General features: G+C 33.7%; 3 protein-coding genes across 3 annotated transcripts; all 3 read right to left on the reverse strand.

Moving 5' to 3' along the window:
* Window positions 1–1988: 1988 nt before the first annotated feature.
* LOC107907864 (uncharacterized) lies at window positions 1989–4532 on the reverse strand. The gene is made up of 7 exons (XM_041088926.1): window positions 4177–4532; window positions 3940–3973; window positions 3608–3817; window positions 3433–3519; window positions 2949–3017; window positions 2718–2857; window positions 1989–2608 (listed from the first exon to the last, which is right to left on the reverse strand). The coding sequence occupies exons 1-7, from the start codon at window positions 4497–4499 to the stop codon at window positions 2491–2493; spliced, it is 981 nt and encodes a 326-aa protein (XP_040944860.1). The 5' UTR covers window positions 4500–4532; the 3' UTR covers window positions 1989–2490.
* Window positions 4533–9829: 5297 nt separating this feature from the next.
* Window positions 9830–14024, reverse strand: LOC107909684 (CRS2-associated factor 2, chloroplastic). Its single transcript, XM_016837305.2, is given in 7 exon segments — window positions 9830–10575; window positions 11266–11410; window positions 12019–12146; window positions 12281–12506; window positions 13063–13190; window positions 13277–13444; window positions 13447–14024. Coding segments are annotated over 7 exon segments (1689 nt in total). The 5' UTR covers window positions 13922–14024; the 3' UTR covers window positions 9830–10156.
* Window positions 14025–14597: 573 nt separating this feature from the next.
* On the reverse strand, window positions 14598–17160 carry LOC107909683 (DNA-directed RNA polymerases I, II, and III subunit RPABC5). The gene is made up of 4 exons (XM_016837304.2): window positions 16928–17160; window positions 16787–16845; window positions 14908–15002; window positions 14598–14774 (listed from the first exon to the last, which is right to left on the reverse strand). Exons 1-4 carry the CDS (start codon window positions 16961–16963, stop codon window positions 14749–14751), a joined length of 216 nt encoding a protein of 71 aa, XP_016692793.1. The 5' UTR covers window positions 16964–17160; the 3' UTR covers window positions 14598–14748.
* Between the last annotated feature and the right edge of the window lie 560 nt (window positions 17161–17720).

The following is a 17720-nucleotide window of genomic DNA, read 5'->3' on the forward strand; positions in this document are numbered from 1 at the left end:
AATTTATTGCTATTGATATTCATTATTAAACTTTAAGTCAATGATTTTATTTTGATATTTATATGCAGTCTTATGGTTAATTTTAAAAAAAATCATATGTATTTTGTTAAATACGTATTTTCTAGTATGAGTTGCATCTTTTTTGTGAATTGTGACACTCCTTACTTGATTATTGGATATCTTATTAGGGGGAGAGAAATAATAGCTGAATGATCGGATAACCCACTTTATTACAAGTTAACTTTCAAATGTATTTACAAACTTAATGAGAATAATCAAGTGTTATATACTATATAATATTTTAATTTGAAGCAAAGTCCCAATAGGACAATCTATTAAAATAAATGATAGATTGATCGGTTCCAAGGACGAAAATTTTTCTAGATGGTTACATAGTGGAGGCAGGTGCTCCACAAGAGACCCAAGACATAACTAATAACTAAAACTCCAGAAGAGATTCAGATACTTGAAACTAGATATTAAAATAGTAAAAATAAAGAAATTTCAGTAAGTTATGTCAATTCGAGAAAATGTGAAATCGATAGTAAAAGTGGTCAACAATGGTTTTGCATGTAATATTATTGTTGAAATAATGAAATAAAAGGATAATCTCGAATAAATCTATTGAGAAATATAGATATGAAATATATTGGTCAAAATAGAAAGACGTAACTCAAGTACAATTAAATTCGTGGAGTTTTTGGACTAGTAATCCAAATATCTAATATATAAAGCCACTTAGTGTACAAATGAAGTAGTTTTGCAAAAACGAAATAAAAATATGAAGGTTTTCGCTAAGCCCTGTCGTTGATTATGATTCTTTTGTGGTGGATGCAATAACCTTTAGATATATTATTAAATTGACAGTTCATGAAAGATTTAACACATGTCTGATGGTTGTTGTTACAACCTTTTATATGAATCACTATATAGTAAAATTTATATTAAAATCCTTGAAAAATTTAAAATGCTAGAAACATATAGAAATTCTCGAGAAATTGTTCATTGAAATATTTTGAATATATGTGGTAAATTTGACTTAGTGAATAGTAGTTGAAGGAGGATTATAAAATGATCCAAAATACCTATTTGTATTTTTATAGAAGAAACATGATTAAAGTTTGATATGATTATTGTTGAAACTCTTGAAGAGATCAAAATATATTTTTCCAAAATTTTCCCACACTCATGACTTTAAAAAGACATTCAAATAGTCATTTGAAAAGCTAGTACTCAAGATTGACTATGTAGAATATGAAATATTACGTGATGTTTTAATGAGGGGGAGTAAATACGTGATGTACTCTTTTCCCTAACCAATGTTTTGTCCCATTGGATTTTCCTAGTAAGGTTTTTAATGAACCGGCATGTTATACGTATTATAGAAATGTGTACTATTTTTCCTTTACTAGGAATTTTTCCCCCACAGGGTTTTATCTTAGTAAGGTTTTAACAAGACATATTATCTACCAATGGACATTCAAGAAGGAGTGTTATGAATATTTTATTATTAAGTGGATGCCATCAAGACCAAAATAAGTTTTGATGTACTTTAAATTCTAATAGTTATTAGAAGTAGAGTTCTATTTCATTTGTACTTCTTATGTCTATAAATATAGACTTTAAAGAAGCATTATAGATTATTTCCATTGATCAATAAAATACTCTCTATTTTGCTCTCCCATTTTCTTTATTCTTTACTCTCTGCCTTTTTATTTTATAACAAAAACAATTTTATTCCCCTCTATCAGTTTTAATTAACTTTTTGGGGTTCATTCTACATTTGTTTAAATTAAATTTTGGATTGCGATTAGTAGATCTAAATTGTGTACAATTTGAATTTATTCCTTGAGATTATTTATTATTTTAGATTATTTGTTGACAATTTTATTGGAGTTATATGTTTTTTTTTTGCGATTTTTGTATTATGAATTATAATGAAACTTTTGAATCACCTCTAAAATCCCATAATATTGACTCTGTTATAAAAGAGTTTTTCCATATAAAGAATCGCAGTGTTGAACATATTCGGTTTAAACCAACAAAAATGAAGATAAGACACGCCAAATCTACAGTATCAAATCTTCATTAACTTAATTTCATGGAACTCTACTTGCCTAGACGATTTTTATTTCACATTGGCATTGGGGAGGTAAGAACATACATGTCTCATACAGCTATTTCTCCTGTAAAGAAGAGCGGCTAGGATTTGTTTGTGAAAAAAGCAACATTTACACGGAGGAAGGAATTCTAACAATTGGGTGCTTCAATTTCTATATATACAATGCAAGTGGGACGATCTCCTGTACAAATGGAATCTTAATATTCTATATGAACTGCCTACAATTGATTCTATATCTTGCTTGCACTTCCATGAATAACTAGTAACCCACCAAAATGAAGACACTAACTTGTATCTTCCTGCTACCTAATCCAACGCAGCAGCCGTCGGTCTTAACCTGGAATTTCGACACCAACCATCTCCTCTTTTTACGTAAATTTCCTATACGACTCAGGGAACAACCTTGAGTAAATAACTTCCTTGAGTCTTACTACTAAAGCATAGATGCCATAGGCTGGTAAGTGCATCATTCCGACTCCTAAGTACCTGTTCAGTCCGACATAGAAGCCGAGACGGAATCATGGTTAGCAATGTACATGTGTCTGTAGCAAAACAAACATAAAAGCAGTGATTTAACGGAAGATAAAGTGTGTACCATAACGGAGCATAAGCCGGTGTCAAGTCAAGGAATGGATATGGCCACGGAATGTTAGAATAAGCGTGGAGGACCCATTGGAATAAAACATAAATGCAGGTCCATAAGAAAAAATATGCGATTCGAAAAAATGGTAACCGCTGCAAGGAAAAGGTAAAAATTAGCTTCGTAATTGATCGCAAGGCATGAGAAGTAAGATGCCGCTGAGAGTATCGACAAAAGTAAACTCACCAAGCAATTCAAAATTGTGTCACCAAGTAGGAAAACGACATTGACTGAGTGCATACATATAACAAGCATCTGCAGTTGAAAGAGTGGACATAAATCGCAGATATAAAAGAAGAGCAACTCAACTCTCATTACACGAAAAGCTAACTGGCAACAGGTGAAAATTCAGCCAAGTGTTTCCATTTTCTATAGCCTAAGTTGCTTGATGGTAAAACCAACAATTGAGGCACGGTAAATGATAGTTGCGAATAAGTGCAGGAACCAAAAGACATATAACCCAACATTTTTGACAATATTTAAGGTTATATAGTCTCATAAGAGTCTGAGACAGTCAACAACTTTCATTGTGTTCTGTTATAATTTGAGAACACTAAGTAAATGTTGCATGCATGGTTTTTTTTAGGTTTACGGCGCACTGTAATGCTGCATTGCGATAGAGATATTAAGGCAAAATGGTAAACTTCATAATTCAAATGCTCATACTTACCAATTCAAGACCGTATCTGGAAGTTATAAATGGAAAAAGAATGATCCAAAATACTAAATCAGTGAGCACCGCTGCACCCGCAGAAGCCTATTCAAAGACAGCAAATAATAAATCATGCAGTCAATACACCAGAAATTCGCACACATTGGAAACTGATTAGGAGAAAAAAAAATACCTGATAGATAATTTGAAAGGTATAAATCCATGGACCAGCTATTTTGCGGTCATCAAAATGTTGGGACTCGTTGGACGCAACTGTAGTTTCTCCAGGAGTGGGAGTTATTTCAGCGCCTTGCTCGATATCTGAACTTACATGATAAGGGCTATCACCACGAGCTTGTGCCCAGATTTTTTTACATCCGTATATGGAGATTGCAGATCCAAACTACAATGATAGTAGAGAAGATCGACAAGTTATGAAAGGATATTCTAGCAATCCAAAACTGATGGAACACCGTACTTGGAAACGAACATATAGAAATGATAAAAACGGTACAAGAGACATACCAGAAAGTATATTGTGATCAAAGTAAATGTCCACCTTTTATAATAAAATACAAACCAAAAATTCAGCAACAATAATAAAGATCAAAGGGAAACTCTTCAATTCAAACTCGACGGAAATAGACAACATAGCTCTGTTATACATGGGTTACAACATGCTCATAATAAGGAAACAATTTCAGACATTTACATGCATGTAAAGTAAAAGAATAGGGCAAGGTGCAGAGATATATGACTCACTGAGTATAAAAGATAAATATGCCAATTCCATCGACAATGACATTAATGACAAGCAATGTTAGAAGTGTGATGAAAGCAAACATTCTAAAAGCAAGCAGCCAAGCAGGGTGAATGCATTTGAAACATGTACTCCAAGCTTCCTCCTCATATATCACCCCTGGAGCTACCTCCTGATTTTCTCTATCCTGATTTCTCGATCTTCTTTGACCTTCGAATTTGCAAATTAAAATTGTTGCTAGAGCCAAATAGGCTAAGAGGAATAATGAACAAACTAGGAACCTCCAATTCAACCAGTAACTCAAGGTGTTGGTTATGGCAGTCATGATAGGCTGCCAAGAACGTGTTGAGGATCCTGTCAAGATAACTGTAATAAAATTAATCCTACTTGCTCCATTGGTTACCATAGTTTCTTTGTTAACATTTCAAATGCAGAATGTTCAAAGGACAATAATGCCTATCTACCCCAAAATCAACTTAACTAAGTACAACATGATATAGTTCAAAAAGGGTAGCTCTTAAATTCAAATAAAAAACTGAAAACCAAACGGCTGAAAGCAATTGAATAATCTTCAGCTGCCAAAAGGATAGTTTCTTAAAATGGAAAAACACAGAAAATCTTTTTGATATAAAATTTAGATAAATATTATCAAAATTCAGGCTAATGTTATAGAATTTTGCAAGGAGCTCTAGGATGGAATACCATAATTTTTTTTTTAAATCACAGAACATAAAATTAGATTAGAAAAAAAACAAGATTCCATACTTTAAATGGTTCTTTCCATAAAACTGAGATCATATTAAAAATGGAAAAATAGAAGGTTGACATCAAAGAAAAAAGAAAGATGGGCTTTTAGGCGCTTAAAATTTACCTGTATGGAAGAAATTAGTCAATGAAGCCGGCTGGGGCACAGCGGAGACCCGTTTGGGCAGGTGACCGGTGATATTGGGACTTTCTGATTTCTTTAAATTTCAGACAATGGCAATGGCTATGGCAATGGTTATATAATTTATTATTGTTATTTATTATTGAATTAGAGGTTTAATTGACGAGAAACAAAGATTTCATCCGAAAAAACAGACAGTGAATTCGCAACCACAAGAGAAGACAAAGATTTTCTCCAAAATTCTTGGGACTGTTGTCTTCACTTATAATCCAATTATTATATATTATAGAATAATAATTTTTATCATTTATTAAAAAAAAGGAAAGATTTTTCAACCTCAACATGCAAAAGCAAACTCGTTACATGCTACTTAATTTACTGAATAATCTTGTTAAAATAACACTATTAAACAATTGTATAACTAATAACTTTACATTAGTTTACGTTGATGGCGTAGTTACGACCTAAGTGTAATCTTTATTTCTATTTATATATGCTAAACAAGTTTATGAAAAGTCCAAAAACAAATTATTCTACAAAATACAATAATAATAGCAATTTATTATTAAGAATTTCTTTTAAATATAATTTTTATGTCTTGCGCCAAATATTCAACGTATTTATCATAGTATTCAATTGATTAATAGTTTGAAATAGTTCTTATTTCTATTTAGAATTTGTAAATAAAAAAGATTTATGATTATGATATAGGTGGTAATCATAAATGTATTATCAATTAGGTTTTTTTCTAAACGAAGTCTGGATATTTTATACTACAAATTTTTGATAATTCAATCAACATTTTTAGACAAAATAGGGAATTTCTCGATCGGGTGAGAGAAAGGAAAAATCCCATGTGGCCCAATATATTTGACAAGTCGTACTATACATTAACCCAAACTGCATATTCTTTTCCCAAATTTCGGGAAAGAATTTTGAAAACACCAATAGGCATTAAAGAAAAAAAATTAAATATTGTATTTCACATTGATTTGAAAGCATAATAATAGTGTTAATAATATTGGCCTCCTATTTTAGACATAGTGTTAGAATTGTGTGACCCAAATTCTAAGAGATTGCTTGCAAGTCAAGTTAAACAAAAATATATTTTCTTTCTAGAAGATTTAGTATTTATTAGTATAATATATTTAGCATTTATTAGTATAGTTTATTTGTCTTACTAATTTAGCCTATAAATAGGCTCCTTTACAATCTTAGAATTAAGAGACACCCATTAAATTAGAACTCATAAGACATTCAGAGAATTTTGTGTTTACGTTTGAGGGTTCTTTGTTTTTCGAGTTTTTGGGGTTTAGTTTTTATCTCCATCTTTTGTACTCTTCATTCTTTTGCCATTATAGTAAAATTATCTTTGCCCGTGGTTTTTTATCCTCTTTTGAGGGGTTTTTCCACGTTAAATTTGTGTGTTCATCTTCTCAATTTCTTTTACTATTTTTACTTGTTCGTTGCTTATTTGGGACGATCCTAAGAAGTGGTATCAGAGCTAGTTTAACTTTCATAGATCAGCCCGGTCAGAGATGGCAGCAACAAGGTTTGAAATTGAGAAGTTCGATGGTGAGACAAATTTCAATCTGTGGCAAGTTCGGATGATGGCAATTCTAGTTCAAAATGGCTTGAAAAAGGTTGTTACAGGGAAAAAGCCTGAGAATCTAAATCAAACAGAATGGGAAGAGCTTGATGAAAAGGCCTTGTCTGCAATCCAGTTGTGCCTCGCGAATACAGTATTGCAGGAGGTATTGATGGAGAAGACCTCATTCGCCTTGTGGAAAAGGTTAGAAACTCTTTATGCGACTAAGTCTCTGGCTAACCGTTTAGTGTTGAAACAACGTCTATTTACGTTTCGCATGAACGAAGGTGAGCTTCTTAAAGATCACATCAGTCAATTCATTACTCTTTTAAATGATTTAAAGAACGTTGAGGTTCATATTGACGATGAAGATCAAGCTATGCTATTATTGTGCTCTTTACCCTCTTCATACAAGTCTTTCAGGGAGACCCTGATTTATGGCAGAGACAAACTCTCGTTCAAAGATGTGAAGGGTCATTTGTTGAGTAGAGACAAACTCGACAATGAGTTTGATTTGAATAGCAAAGCAGATAGACAAGCTTCCGTTTTGGTAGCATCAAAGAAACGAGACAAAAGGTGTCGCTATTGCAAAAAGTTAGGTCACGTCAAAGCAGATTGTTATAAACTGCGAAATAAAAGAGCTGCTGAGAGTAACGAGGAAGATGTAGCTGGTGCTAATTTGGTCGATGAAGGCGGTGATGATTTCTTGTTAGTGTCAACGAGCGATAACTCCAAGCTTACGTCTGAGTGGATCCTAGATTCAGGATGTTCTTTCCACATGTGTCCCAATAGAGAATGGTTCTCCACATACAGTTCAGTTGAAGGTGGAGTTGTGCACATGGGAAACGATTCATCTAGTAAAATAATCGGTATTGGTACTGTTAAAATTAGGATACACGATGGGACGATTAGGACACTCTCAGATGTCAGGTATGTACCTGATTTACAAAAGAATCTCATCTCCTTGAGTATTTTAGACTTGAAAGGATGCAGAATCAACATCGAGTCGAGCGACATTAAAGTATCTCGTGGAGCTCTCGTTTTGTTAAAAGGTAAAAGAACCGGCAGTCTTTATATTCTGGAAGGTTCTACAGTGACCGGTGAAATCGGACGTCCCTCGTCCGTTACGGAGTCAAAGTCAACTCATTTGAAGCGGAGGCAACTTGGTCATAGGAGGGAAAAAGGTATGACTGTTTCGTTGAAGAGAGGTTCTCTTTTGGATGCAGGTTTTGAAAAGTTAGGGCACTGTATTCGTGAAAATCAGACCCGGGTTAGTTTTGATTTGGCAGTGCACAAGTCGAAGGCTAGAAGTCTTCCAGCTTCTAAGCATAGATTCGACTCAGTTAATTCCTTGCATAGTTCAAGATAGGCCCGTGGCGGGTTTTGGCAAAGATGGCATTGAAAGAATTTGTGTCAAGGTAGAGATTGTTAGAATTGTGTGACCCAAATTCTAAGAGATTGCTTGCAAGTCAAGTTAAACAAAATATATTTTCTTTCTAGAAGATTTAGTATTTATTAGTATAATATATTTAGCATTTATTAGTATAGTTTATTTGACTTACTAATTTAGCCTATAAATAGGCTCCTTTACGATCTTAGAATTAAGAGACACCCATTAGATTAGAACTCATAACACATTCAGAGAGTTTTGTGTTTACGTTTGAGGGTTCTTTGTTTTTCGGGTTTTTGGGGTTTAGTTTTTATCTCCATCTTTTGTACTCTTCATTCTTTTGCCATTATAGTAAAATTATCTTTGCCCGTAGTTTTTTATCCTCTTTTGAGGGGTTTTTCCACGTTAAATTTGTGTGTTCATCTTCTCAATTTCTTCTACTATTTTTACTTGTTCGTTGCTTATTCGGGACGATCCTAACACATAGATAGAATAAGGCTAGGCTTTATCCTATCCTAGAATTCTAATACTACAAATTTACCATAAAAGTTTACTAAATCTTTTGATACAATACTTATATTGTAAAATATTTTTATCTAAGTAATAATGTAATGAATTGTGGGTGTCAATTTCGATAAAACTATTAAGTTAAAATTAATTTAATCTTCATAGAATTTAAATATCCATCATTACAAATTTGATAAGAATTTGGATGACATAACACTCCAACCTTGATTTTGTCATACTAATGTCCCGCCAAACACCACATTGCCTAAAAAGCTCATCTATCTACGGAACTCCCTCGTATCTTATTAAAAGCTCTGTTGAGATTTTTTTTTAATTTTACAAATTTTATTAATTTATTAGTTTTGTATTTTAAAATATTCAATAAATTTAGCCTCAATATTTATACATTCACATAAATATTGCAAGTCAAGTTTATTAAATCATTATCAAATTGGTATACTTTGTAAATTTTAAGAACTTATTTATTATTATATCAATCAAAATTACGTGCAACTCACAGAAAATATTAACGTTATAATTAATAATTTTTAATTGCTCACTTTCGAAATTGATAGAGATTGAATTATTCCAATTTTTCTAAGAAGAATCAATTTGCTTAATTTCAAAATTGAGATGAACTAGAAAGATCTTTTCACCAAATTTTTACTTATCAAATATTTTTTACCTACATTGTGGATATAGTAAAATTTTAATATTTTAAAATTGAATATTTATTTCAAATATCATTATTTTTCTTAAATATGATTTTTATATATGATTTGTTTTTGTAAGTGTGGCAAATTAAAATTGGCTCATCTATAACTAAGCCTTCGAATTTAAAAAAAAAAAAAACTCTCTAAATTTTTTACACTCAATTGAGTCTTAAACTAATAAAATTAATCAATAAACCCTTTAACTAATATTGACGGTTAATATTATTGTTACTATTTAACAATAATATTGACGAAACCACTAACAAACACCGCGCCAACACTAATTGCTAACATAACAGTCGTATCAATATCAATTTACTCATATGACAATGCCACGTTAGCAAAAAAATAAAAAAATTTAAAATCATTTTTAAAATGAATATACAATTGTCATTCATTTACCAAGTGTCCAAGTTCATTTAAATCTAAACACCCATTTTATCTAAATATATTCTGAAATTATAAAAAGACATTAAAAAATTATAAAAAAATATTAAAAGTTTTCTTCTTTGTCATAAATAAGTAATGAGAAAATTAAACAAAAGCAGCAGCGATGAAAAGAGAGGCCATATGAAGAATTCTGCATAGATATGTAAATTTTCTGATTTTCCTGATGAAGGAAAACGTGTAAAAAATAAATATATAGTAGTATTTGGCATATTATGCTTCAAACACTAAATTTTCGATTTATTGAGATATTGAAGGACTCAAATGGGATATACATTTTAAATCTACAGCTACGCAACACAAGTAGCTTGCCGTTTAGAGACATGTATAATCACACATCTCATTCTACTCACCCCCTAATGATGAAATTAATTTCAGTAGATATATATATATAACTACAGAAATTGCAGCTCAGCAGGCTGACCTTGGCTGATAATCTGCCTTTTAAACTTCATTTTGATTCCCTTCGAAGCCTTTCTGCTATCTTGTCAACAGGTAATGACCCTAGCGGGATCGATGGATTGACCTCTGCAAATGAGTAGTCATCGTAATCCTCATCATCAATGATGTCATCACTGCTGTAAATATCATTTTCATCCTCACTGTAAGAACCACCTTTGAACTCTGCCGAGGAACTACCGGAAGAACCATCTTCGCTGGACAGGACTAATGCTTCACAGGAATGCTCTATCGCCAGAGACATGCCTTCAAATTCCTCCACCTTTTCCAGAAGAGCATCCGGACACAAAGCAAGCTCTTCCAATAACAATGCCTTGTTTGACTCGATTGCACGCCTCCAGAGGGACATCATTTTTGGGCTTGATACTACCCTTTGGGCATCAGGTGTACCACTATCATCACTAGATTTGGCTGCAATGCATCAACAAACCTTTAGAACTTGAATATGCATTCATAAAAAATTCAAAACTGCAATACAATGGAACATAACAAGCAAGTTATCCAGGAAATATAGAAGAGGTGGCCCAGCAGATACTGTCCAATACTATTATTCTATTAACCTTCACCACATGGTAAAAGATAACTACGTCTACATCATTTCAAAATTTAAGAAGATAATTGAGGGTAAAGAAAAGGAAAGTAGAGAATGAAGTTTCTAGGAATGCTGCTCTTCCAACATATAATATGGGCCATTGCAGCTTTCCCAAATATTTGGACTGTAAACTCATACATAATAGCCTTTACCCAGAGAATAAAAAAAAATTGCCTGGTTATCTTGTCAGGCAACATAACTCGAATGCCACTAGAGTCATGCTGCACTGGCTCCTAATGACCAGATAAAACTTCCTTGATTTTAATTGAAAACCATAAATCACATAACAGCTTGGAGTGAGTTGCATAGTATATTCCTTACAAATTGCAGATTCTGTCCATGACACTGTTTGTGATAGGCCTTCCATGTAAACCTAATGACATCTTAATATCTTGATTTTAGGACAAATTTAACCAATAGACTCCGTTGAGAACTTGTAATCTGTCCCTCTTAATTGTCAAAGAAAAACAGTAAAAGAAAGGCACACTAATACTCTCTGTAATGCATACCTGAATTATCTATACCACTTGAAATGTCAGCTTTAACAGGAACTAAAGTTGAAGAAGTGTCCCCATACATAGATTTCCAATCCCGTCCTCTCCACATCAAAATTTGTTCATCATCAAAAGATAATAAAACACAAGGAACCAATTCCTGCCAAATAAGAAAGGACAGGCCACAATTATTAGTCAACCCATAAAGAAATTAGTATAATGACCAAAAAACATAACAGATATCATTCTGAACTCATATCTTGTCTGTACACTTCATGTTCTGACAAGCACCAAATATGTTTTTATAATGTTGCATTGGAGTACATTAGTTTCTTGTATTTCATATGCTTTTATATAGGATTGTTTTGGGCATGTTTAAGTGTCTGTCAATAAGTAGGAAGATGTATCAGAGTTGAAGATAACATTAAGAAAAAGTTCTTAATGGCATTCATACGGTTTTGCATAAAAATTATTTAATTCAAACTACTAAGTAAAAATCTAGTCATTTATGAAAATCTAGTCATTTAGTTCATGAAAATATAGTCATTTATCACAAGCTCAGATCTCCTAAAACCAACTCAAGATCCTTTGTTATCTCACATTTTTGCATGAAACAAATGTTACGAATTAATATTCCTTAAAGTTTTTTGTATTCTCCTGGTTTTGGTTGATGAGTCTCAAACAAGTCTTCAAGAATGCCAAAACAATTAGGCATTAAAAAAAAGACAAATTGTAAAGCCCATGAAATAGCAAAAGAATGCTATGAACCTTTAGCTTAGCACCTATCTTCTTGTAGTCACTTGGTTGCAACCCTTTGCAGTCAATCTTCACCAAAGGGCACTCTTCAAAAGCATCTCTAACATCTTTCACTAGGGAAGCATACACACCATTTTTTGCTGCAACATGAACAAAAAAGGTTACTACTTCTAAAATAGGCAAAAGCATATGGTAAAATCTCCCTAAAAACCAAGTAACAAAAGCAAACAATTGCCAACAAATGCAAACCATGATCAAGTAATTGTTGCCTTACCTAATGTACATATGGGCAGAAGAGATTTCCCTTTCTTCTGAAACTCATCTGCTTCAGCTTTTGTCAATCCTTCTGGAGCTTCTTGGATAAGTTTTGGATAGACTGGAGTAGCTGGCTTCCAAAGCATCACTGGGTACTGTGGACGAGTACGATAGTTGTAGTTTCGTCCCCGGAAAAGATAAACAACACCACCAACTCGATGAATGATTTTTCCTCCAGTTTTTTCCTGATGTTAAGAATAAACTTGAGAGAGAAGGAAATAAGAGGTTTGTCTATTTTCCTAAGACATGCGACATGTCCATTCAAATGCTAAAGGCAATTTTAATATTACAATTAAAAGATATGATCATACACACCTATCTTAACAAACATTGGATGCCAACTTACTTCCAGAAGAACATGGTTTGTTGGAGTGGATACCAACTCTACGATAGGAAACTAACTGGCTAACAGAACATGTTTCTCCTTTTGCAGCACCAATCAATCAAAATAAACTGAATCTACATTCTCAAAGGAGAAAGTGTGCGGAGTGCATCCTCTAAAATCACAGAAAGAGATGTAAATTCAACTTCCAAACCACCTGAATTCTGACATGTGAGTAATGCCGAAGAATATTGGGTTTCGTATTCCATCATTGTTACCAAAATAAAGACGACTATACATATAAACACCCAAAGGCAATGCTACACTGTTAAAAAACATAGAAATGGGAAACATGGTTCTGCAGGGTTATGTACAATTCAAATGATTGAAAGCAAAAAAGAGTGTTAAAAGACAATTACTTCAATATGACGACAAACATTATCCATGTCCACGGTGGGAACTCCCTTGCACTTGATTTTGCAAACACGACGTCGTTTCCAATGAGAGTGTATCAAACCCAACATGTTATGCGTCAATCCATCCCTCCCTAAGTCCAAAAAAATACGAATTAATTAAAACACTAAACCCCAAATCAAAAACACCTTCATGAAACGTCTACCATTGTAAACTCACCGAGATTAACCTGACGGTTATAGGATAACAGAGGTTTAACCAGCATCTTAATCTCCCATTTCTTCAACGGCTCTCCTAATATTTCCTCTCTCGTTTTCCCTTCCTTAGGATATTTCCCGAACGGAAAGGGGCCTGGCTTTTCCACATGTTTCACGCCTTTTTTACCTGGGGAGGAGGGTTAAACGAGTCGAAAAGCGGGATATTCTTCTTTGATTTCTTCAACGGAGCCTTCCCTGTCCATGGCCGCGGCATCGTCGGTGGAGCAAAGGGCAAATAAGCTGGCTCTCGAATAGCTATAGGCTCAGCGTTGGGCGTCTCGGAGTAACTGTACTGGAACTCGAAAGGAGCGCCGGGGAGCTTATAGGAGACGCCGTTTTCGCCGACGATGACGCATCGATCACCGTCGGTTGAGATGACGCCCTTTTGGACGGGCTTGCGGTAATTGGAGCGGCGGTGAGGGATGGAGAGGGCGGGGTTTGAACGGGGAACGTTAGTTTTGGGATTTCGACTACGGGGAGGAGGATATTTGGGGATAGGGATGGGAGGGGAAGGAGAAGGAGTGCATGAAGTGGTGTCGTTTTGGGGTGGATTTGAAGGGAGGGAAGAGAGGAGGTTGAGTCCTGGGAGTGACGCTAGAATTGGCATTGAAAATGTAACTTTGAATTTAAGATTGTTTCAGTTTGGAGTTCAAGAGAACGTAGTGAAGTGGATAATTTCTTCCGCCTCTTCGGTTTGAAGAAGATTGCACTAGATATTTTTTCCCCGCTGACAAAATGGAAAACGACAGCGTTGTAGTGGCCATCAACAATCGAGAATTCCGCGTTTTGCTTTTCGCAACGCATTGAAAAATTACACATCATAATCTTGAACAGATTTCAAAACATAAAGATTTGCTTCTGTTTGCTAAATAATGAGATGTTATAATTTGAAGTTCATAGATGTTTATAAAAAATTTGAACTTACCATTAAATATATATTTAACAAATATATGAATTTGAATAATAATTAATGTTATATTTATGTGTTCCATCTTCTATTCGCAAACTAAAGAAAAAAAAAACATAATTATTGGAAATTAAGGAGAGGACGAATGTTTTGTGCTCGATAAAATAAAGGTGAATAATAACGCAGAAGTAGTGAAAATGTTTTACTCCAATGATTGGAAATTTTTGGCTCGTACAGGGGTAGTTTTTATATAGAACTCTGATTTTAATGAAAATGACTTCATAAATCAGTGTATGTATATAATATTATAATGTTTCTCGTTTTTTTTCTCCGATGTACTGTCATGGTGTTTATGTTGTATTGCAATAAGAAAACATGCAGAACTAGTTCTACTTAAACCCTTTAACTTGTCCGCCTCCAAAGTTCAAAGTTAAAACCATGGTCCTCGTTACACAAAAAACTGAGAATCATAAACAGGCACTCGCATAACTGAAACGGAACATTGCAGGTAAGCCCTACTTGTTTCCTCAACTGGTCTCTGATTTCTCCAATGCTGCAACAACAAATAAGCAGAGTCAGTGGAAAACTGACACCGAATATATCCAGCACTAAAGATGCAGATAAACATGAGAAACTTAGGAGTCGAAGCAAATCAAGGGCAGGGGAGGGAGGCAGAGAGAGATTACTGTTGTAGTTCAGAAGCTTCTCGATGAGATCGACATGAGTCATAAGCATTCTCCTACAGCAATATCGAACCAAGCCCAATGCATCAAGAGCATCACTGCATGCCAAACAGAAGATAATTTTATTCTCTGCAAATCAAAGGAATACTTTGGTTCATAGATCAACAGTAATAATTAAATAGGATTATAGTTCATATAAACTTGCAACATAAAATTTACCAAATACATGTTCATTGCTTTGATACATTTCCGATAATCTATAACATTGCCAGAGGTTATACTTTTGCACTCAAAGGAACAGTGAAAGCATGCAAAACATGGTTTCCGCAATCAGGAAAACTCCACCATAAGTTCCTAAACTTTCAGAGGACAAAACTCACAAAGACTCTTGAAGTTTCAATGTTTACATTTAGACTTGCATTTTTCGTAATGAGTTGCTTACCGTCATATATTGATGTTCAATTCCGCAAATGGCACTAGTTCAAATAAATCAATGGGGATGCATAACTTAACCATAATGAGGAAATAATAAGATTTGAATAGGGTCAAAGATAATTAGCTAAGATAATTTTAAAGTAAAAATAAAAAAGGCAATTCAAACCCTGTACCCCCATCCCCCACCCTCAATATTGTATAAAAATAATAAATTTAAAGCTCTTGTCAGACACCCATTAGACACAGGTAAGTTCAAATCCTGTCACTTCCATTCCCCAACCCCAATATTATATAAAAAATAAAAATAAAAAGGCAATTTGGATATAATTTGCATTTAGCTAAAGCATTTCTTGCCTTACAAATATATCCCTCCAACTCCAGAACTTTCACCTTCTCTCTATCAATCAAGCATGCCATATCCTCCCTTGAATTTACATACAATGTTGAATCTCCAAGGACTATTTCAAGCATCTCCGTTTAAGTGACTACAATCTTGCTTCAAAATGTTTCTAATTGTGGATGTTTTGCACCACATATATCACTAAAACAGCCAATCAACCAAAATACAAAACAGAGGAAAAACAAAAAGAATTACCAAAAAAGAGAGTCTAGTACTAGCAACATTTATGCAAGAAATTGTGGTCATACAGAGCTTCTTTATCACATTTACCTAGACTTCCAATGCCTTTCAAGGTAGATAGGGCACCATATGCCCATGTTTATTCCAGCCTTATCAGTTGGCATAACCAGGTACAATGTGGAAAACAAAAAAATGCTAAGGTTAACAGTCAAAAGTAAACTTGGAGAAGGGTTTTCAGTTAAAAGCTCAAAGGCTACTCTCTACCACATGAATCTTTTGAGTACAAAAAGTAACTTGTAATTGAGAATTCATGATGAGAGTTTTCACCATTTGTTCGCTATTTTTCCTAGACTGATTTGTATAAGGTGGAAAGTTGGTACTCATACATGCAAAGGCTTTTTGCCTATTTCACCAAAAATATTATCGATTCCATTCAATAGAATGAACTTCAATTGACAGCCTCTTGCCCATTTCACCAAAAATATTATCGATTTCCATTATAAATAAAATGAACATCAATACAAAGCGTGCATCACATTGTACACGGCTGAAGGTTTGAGGAACCAATTCCTGACTACGAAAGCAAGAATGTTTCTGTATTTTGTGGTTAAGGAGATACAGAGTATTCCTAAAACTTCAATCGCCCAAAAAAGATTTTTTTTTTTGTTGATACAATGTCTAGACAACCCATAATCCCCCAAACCCCAAAGTGGACCCAAATAAGATTCCTTAAGTGCTCTTAAAAGATATCCATCAATCAAACACACCAGTTTCGGGCGATTTACACTGAAAACAGAATATTCATGGCAACAATGCAGTCACTTAATTGCTTCAGAGCTATTAAATAAGAGAGAGATTGATGCAAACCCTTCAGTATAGTCGGCCTGGAGAAGATCAAGGTAGGTGTCCCATTTGTTACCAATAACCTGCAGATACGGAATCCAAATATACAAGTTGAGAAACAGATTCACCAAAGCCCTAAACCCACTTGAGAAGAACGAAAAATACCTTCCCGCATGTGAAGCAACGGACTGGGATTATCATCCTGCTCGGCTAATACGTCTTTTTCTTCTTCTTCTTGGTTTAAAGATTTGCCCTAGCTAGTTCCACCCACTGCTCCCTTTTTTGCTTTGCGCGCTCTCGTCTTCTGCCCTACATGGGTTTAAGTACGGGGGTTTGCAGTTTTCACGAAAATACCCTTGTTCTAAGTTTGACTTGTCCAAAAGTGCCTGATATTATTCAAACTCAAATTGTTCCGTTTAATATTAAAAAAAGAAAGAGTAAGTTTGCCCTTTAATTTTAATTTGTTGACTTAAATTTTATTTTTCACCTGGATATTACTTAAACTTATATTTTATCATTTAGGTTGATATTTTTAAACTAACACGGTTAATTTATGTCAATATGGCACTAATAACTAATTTGGTGATGACACGTGATAGCTTTTAATATGTCACAAAGTAGGTATATTAAAATATCTTTGAAAATATATAAATTAATAAAAAATATTTTTTTCACATAAAAATGAACTTGAAAAAATGGGTGTATAGATTCATTTGAATCTAGACACCTATTTTCCCAACTTCATTCCGGATGTATTTTTAATAAGTTTATATATTTTAAAAAAATTATGAAAGAGTTTTAAGTTATTGTTATCTGTACTATTAATAAAATATTTGATTAAATTGATATCACGTGTCAATTGCGCACCAACTCATTAAGAGAATTACAAAAATTAAAAAATAAATAAAAATATGCATTCGGTGGGATTTTAACCCATGCCAATTACACTAAAAAAATT

The sequence above is a fragment of the Gossypium hirsutum genome, chromosome D02 (genome assembly GCF_007990345.1).
Source record: "Gossypium hirsutum isolate 1008001.06 chromosome D02, Gossypium_hirsutum_v2.1, whole genome shotgun sequence".
NCBI classification, from domain to species: Eukaryota; Viridiplantae; Streptophyta; class Magnoliopsida; order Malvales; family Malvaceae; genus Gossypium; species Gossypium hirsutum.

What these genes read in the sequence shown, in the direction of transcription:
- LOC107907864 (XM_041088926.1), bottom strand. Translation starts at nt 4,499, where the DNA reads ATGACTGCCATAACCAACACCTTGAGTTACTGGTTGAATTGGAGGTTC. An exon ending in CCTTTCAAATTATCTATCAG is followed by an intron (nt 3,520 to 3,607) that starts GTATTTTTTTTT and finishes GTCTTTGAATAG; the next exon opens with GCTTCTGCGGGTGCAGCGGT. An exon ending in CCGGCTTATGCTCCGTTATG is followed by an intron (nt 2,609 to 2,717) that starts GTACACACTTTA and finishes CGGACTGAACAG; the next exon opens with GTACTTAGGAGTCGGAATGA.
- LOC107909683 (XM_016837304.2), bottom strand. Translation starts at nt 16,963, where the DNA reads ATGATAATCCCAGTCCGTTGCTTCACATGCGGGAAG. An exon ending in GTTGCTTCACATGCGGGAAG is followed by an intron (nt 16,846 to 16,927) that starts GTATTTTTCGTT and finishes CCGTATCTGCAG; the next exon opens with GTTATTGGTAACAAATGGGA. An exon ending in GAAGCTTCTGAACTACAACA is followed by an intron (nt 14,775 to 14,907) that starts GTAATCTCTCTC and finishes TTGTTGTTGCAG; the next exon opens with CATTGGAGAAATCAGAGACC.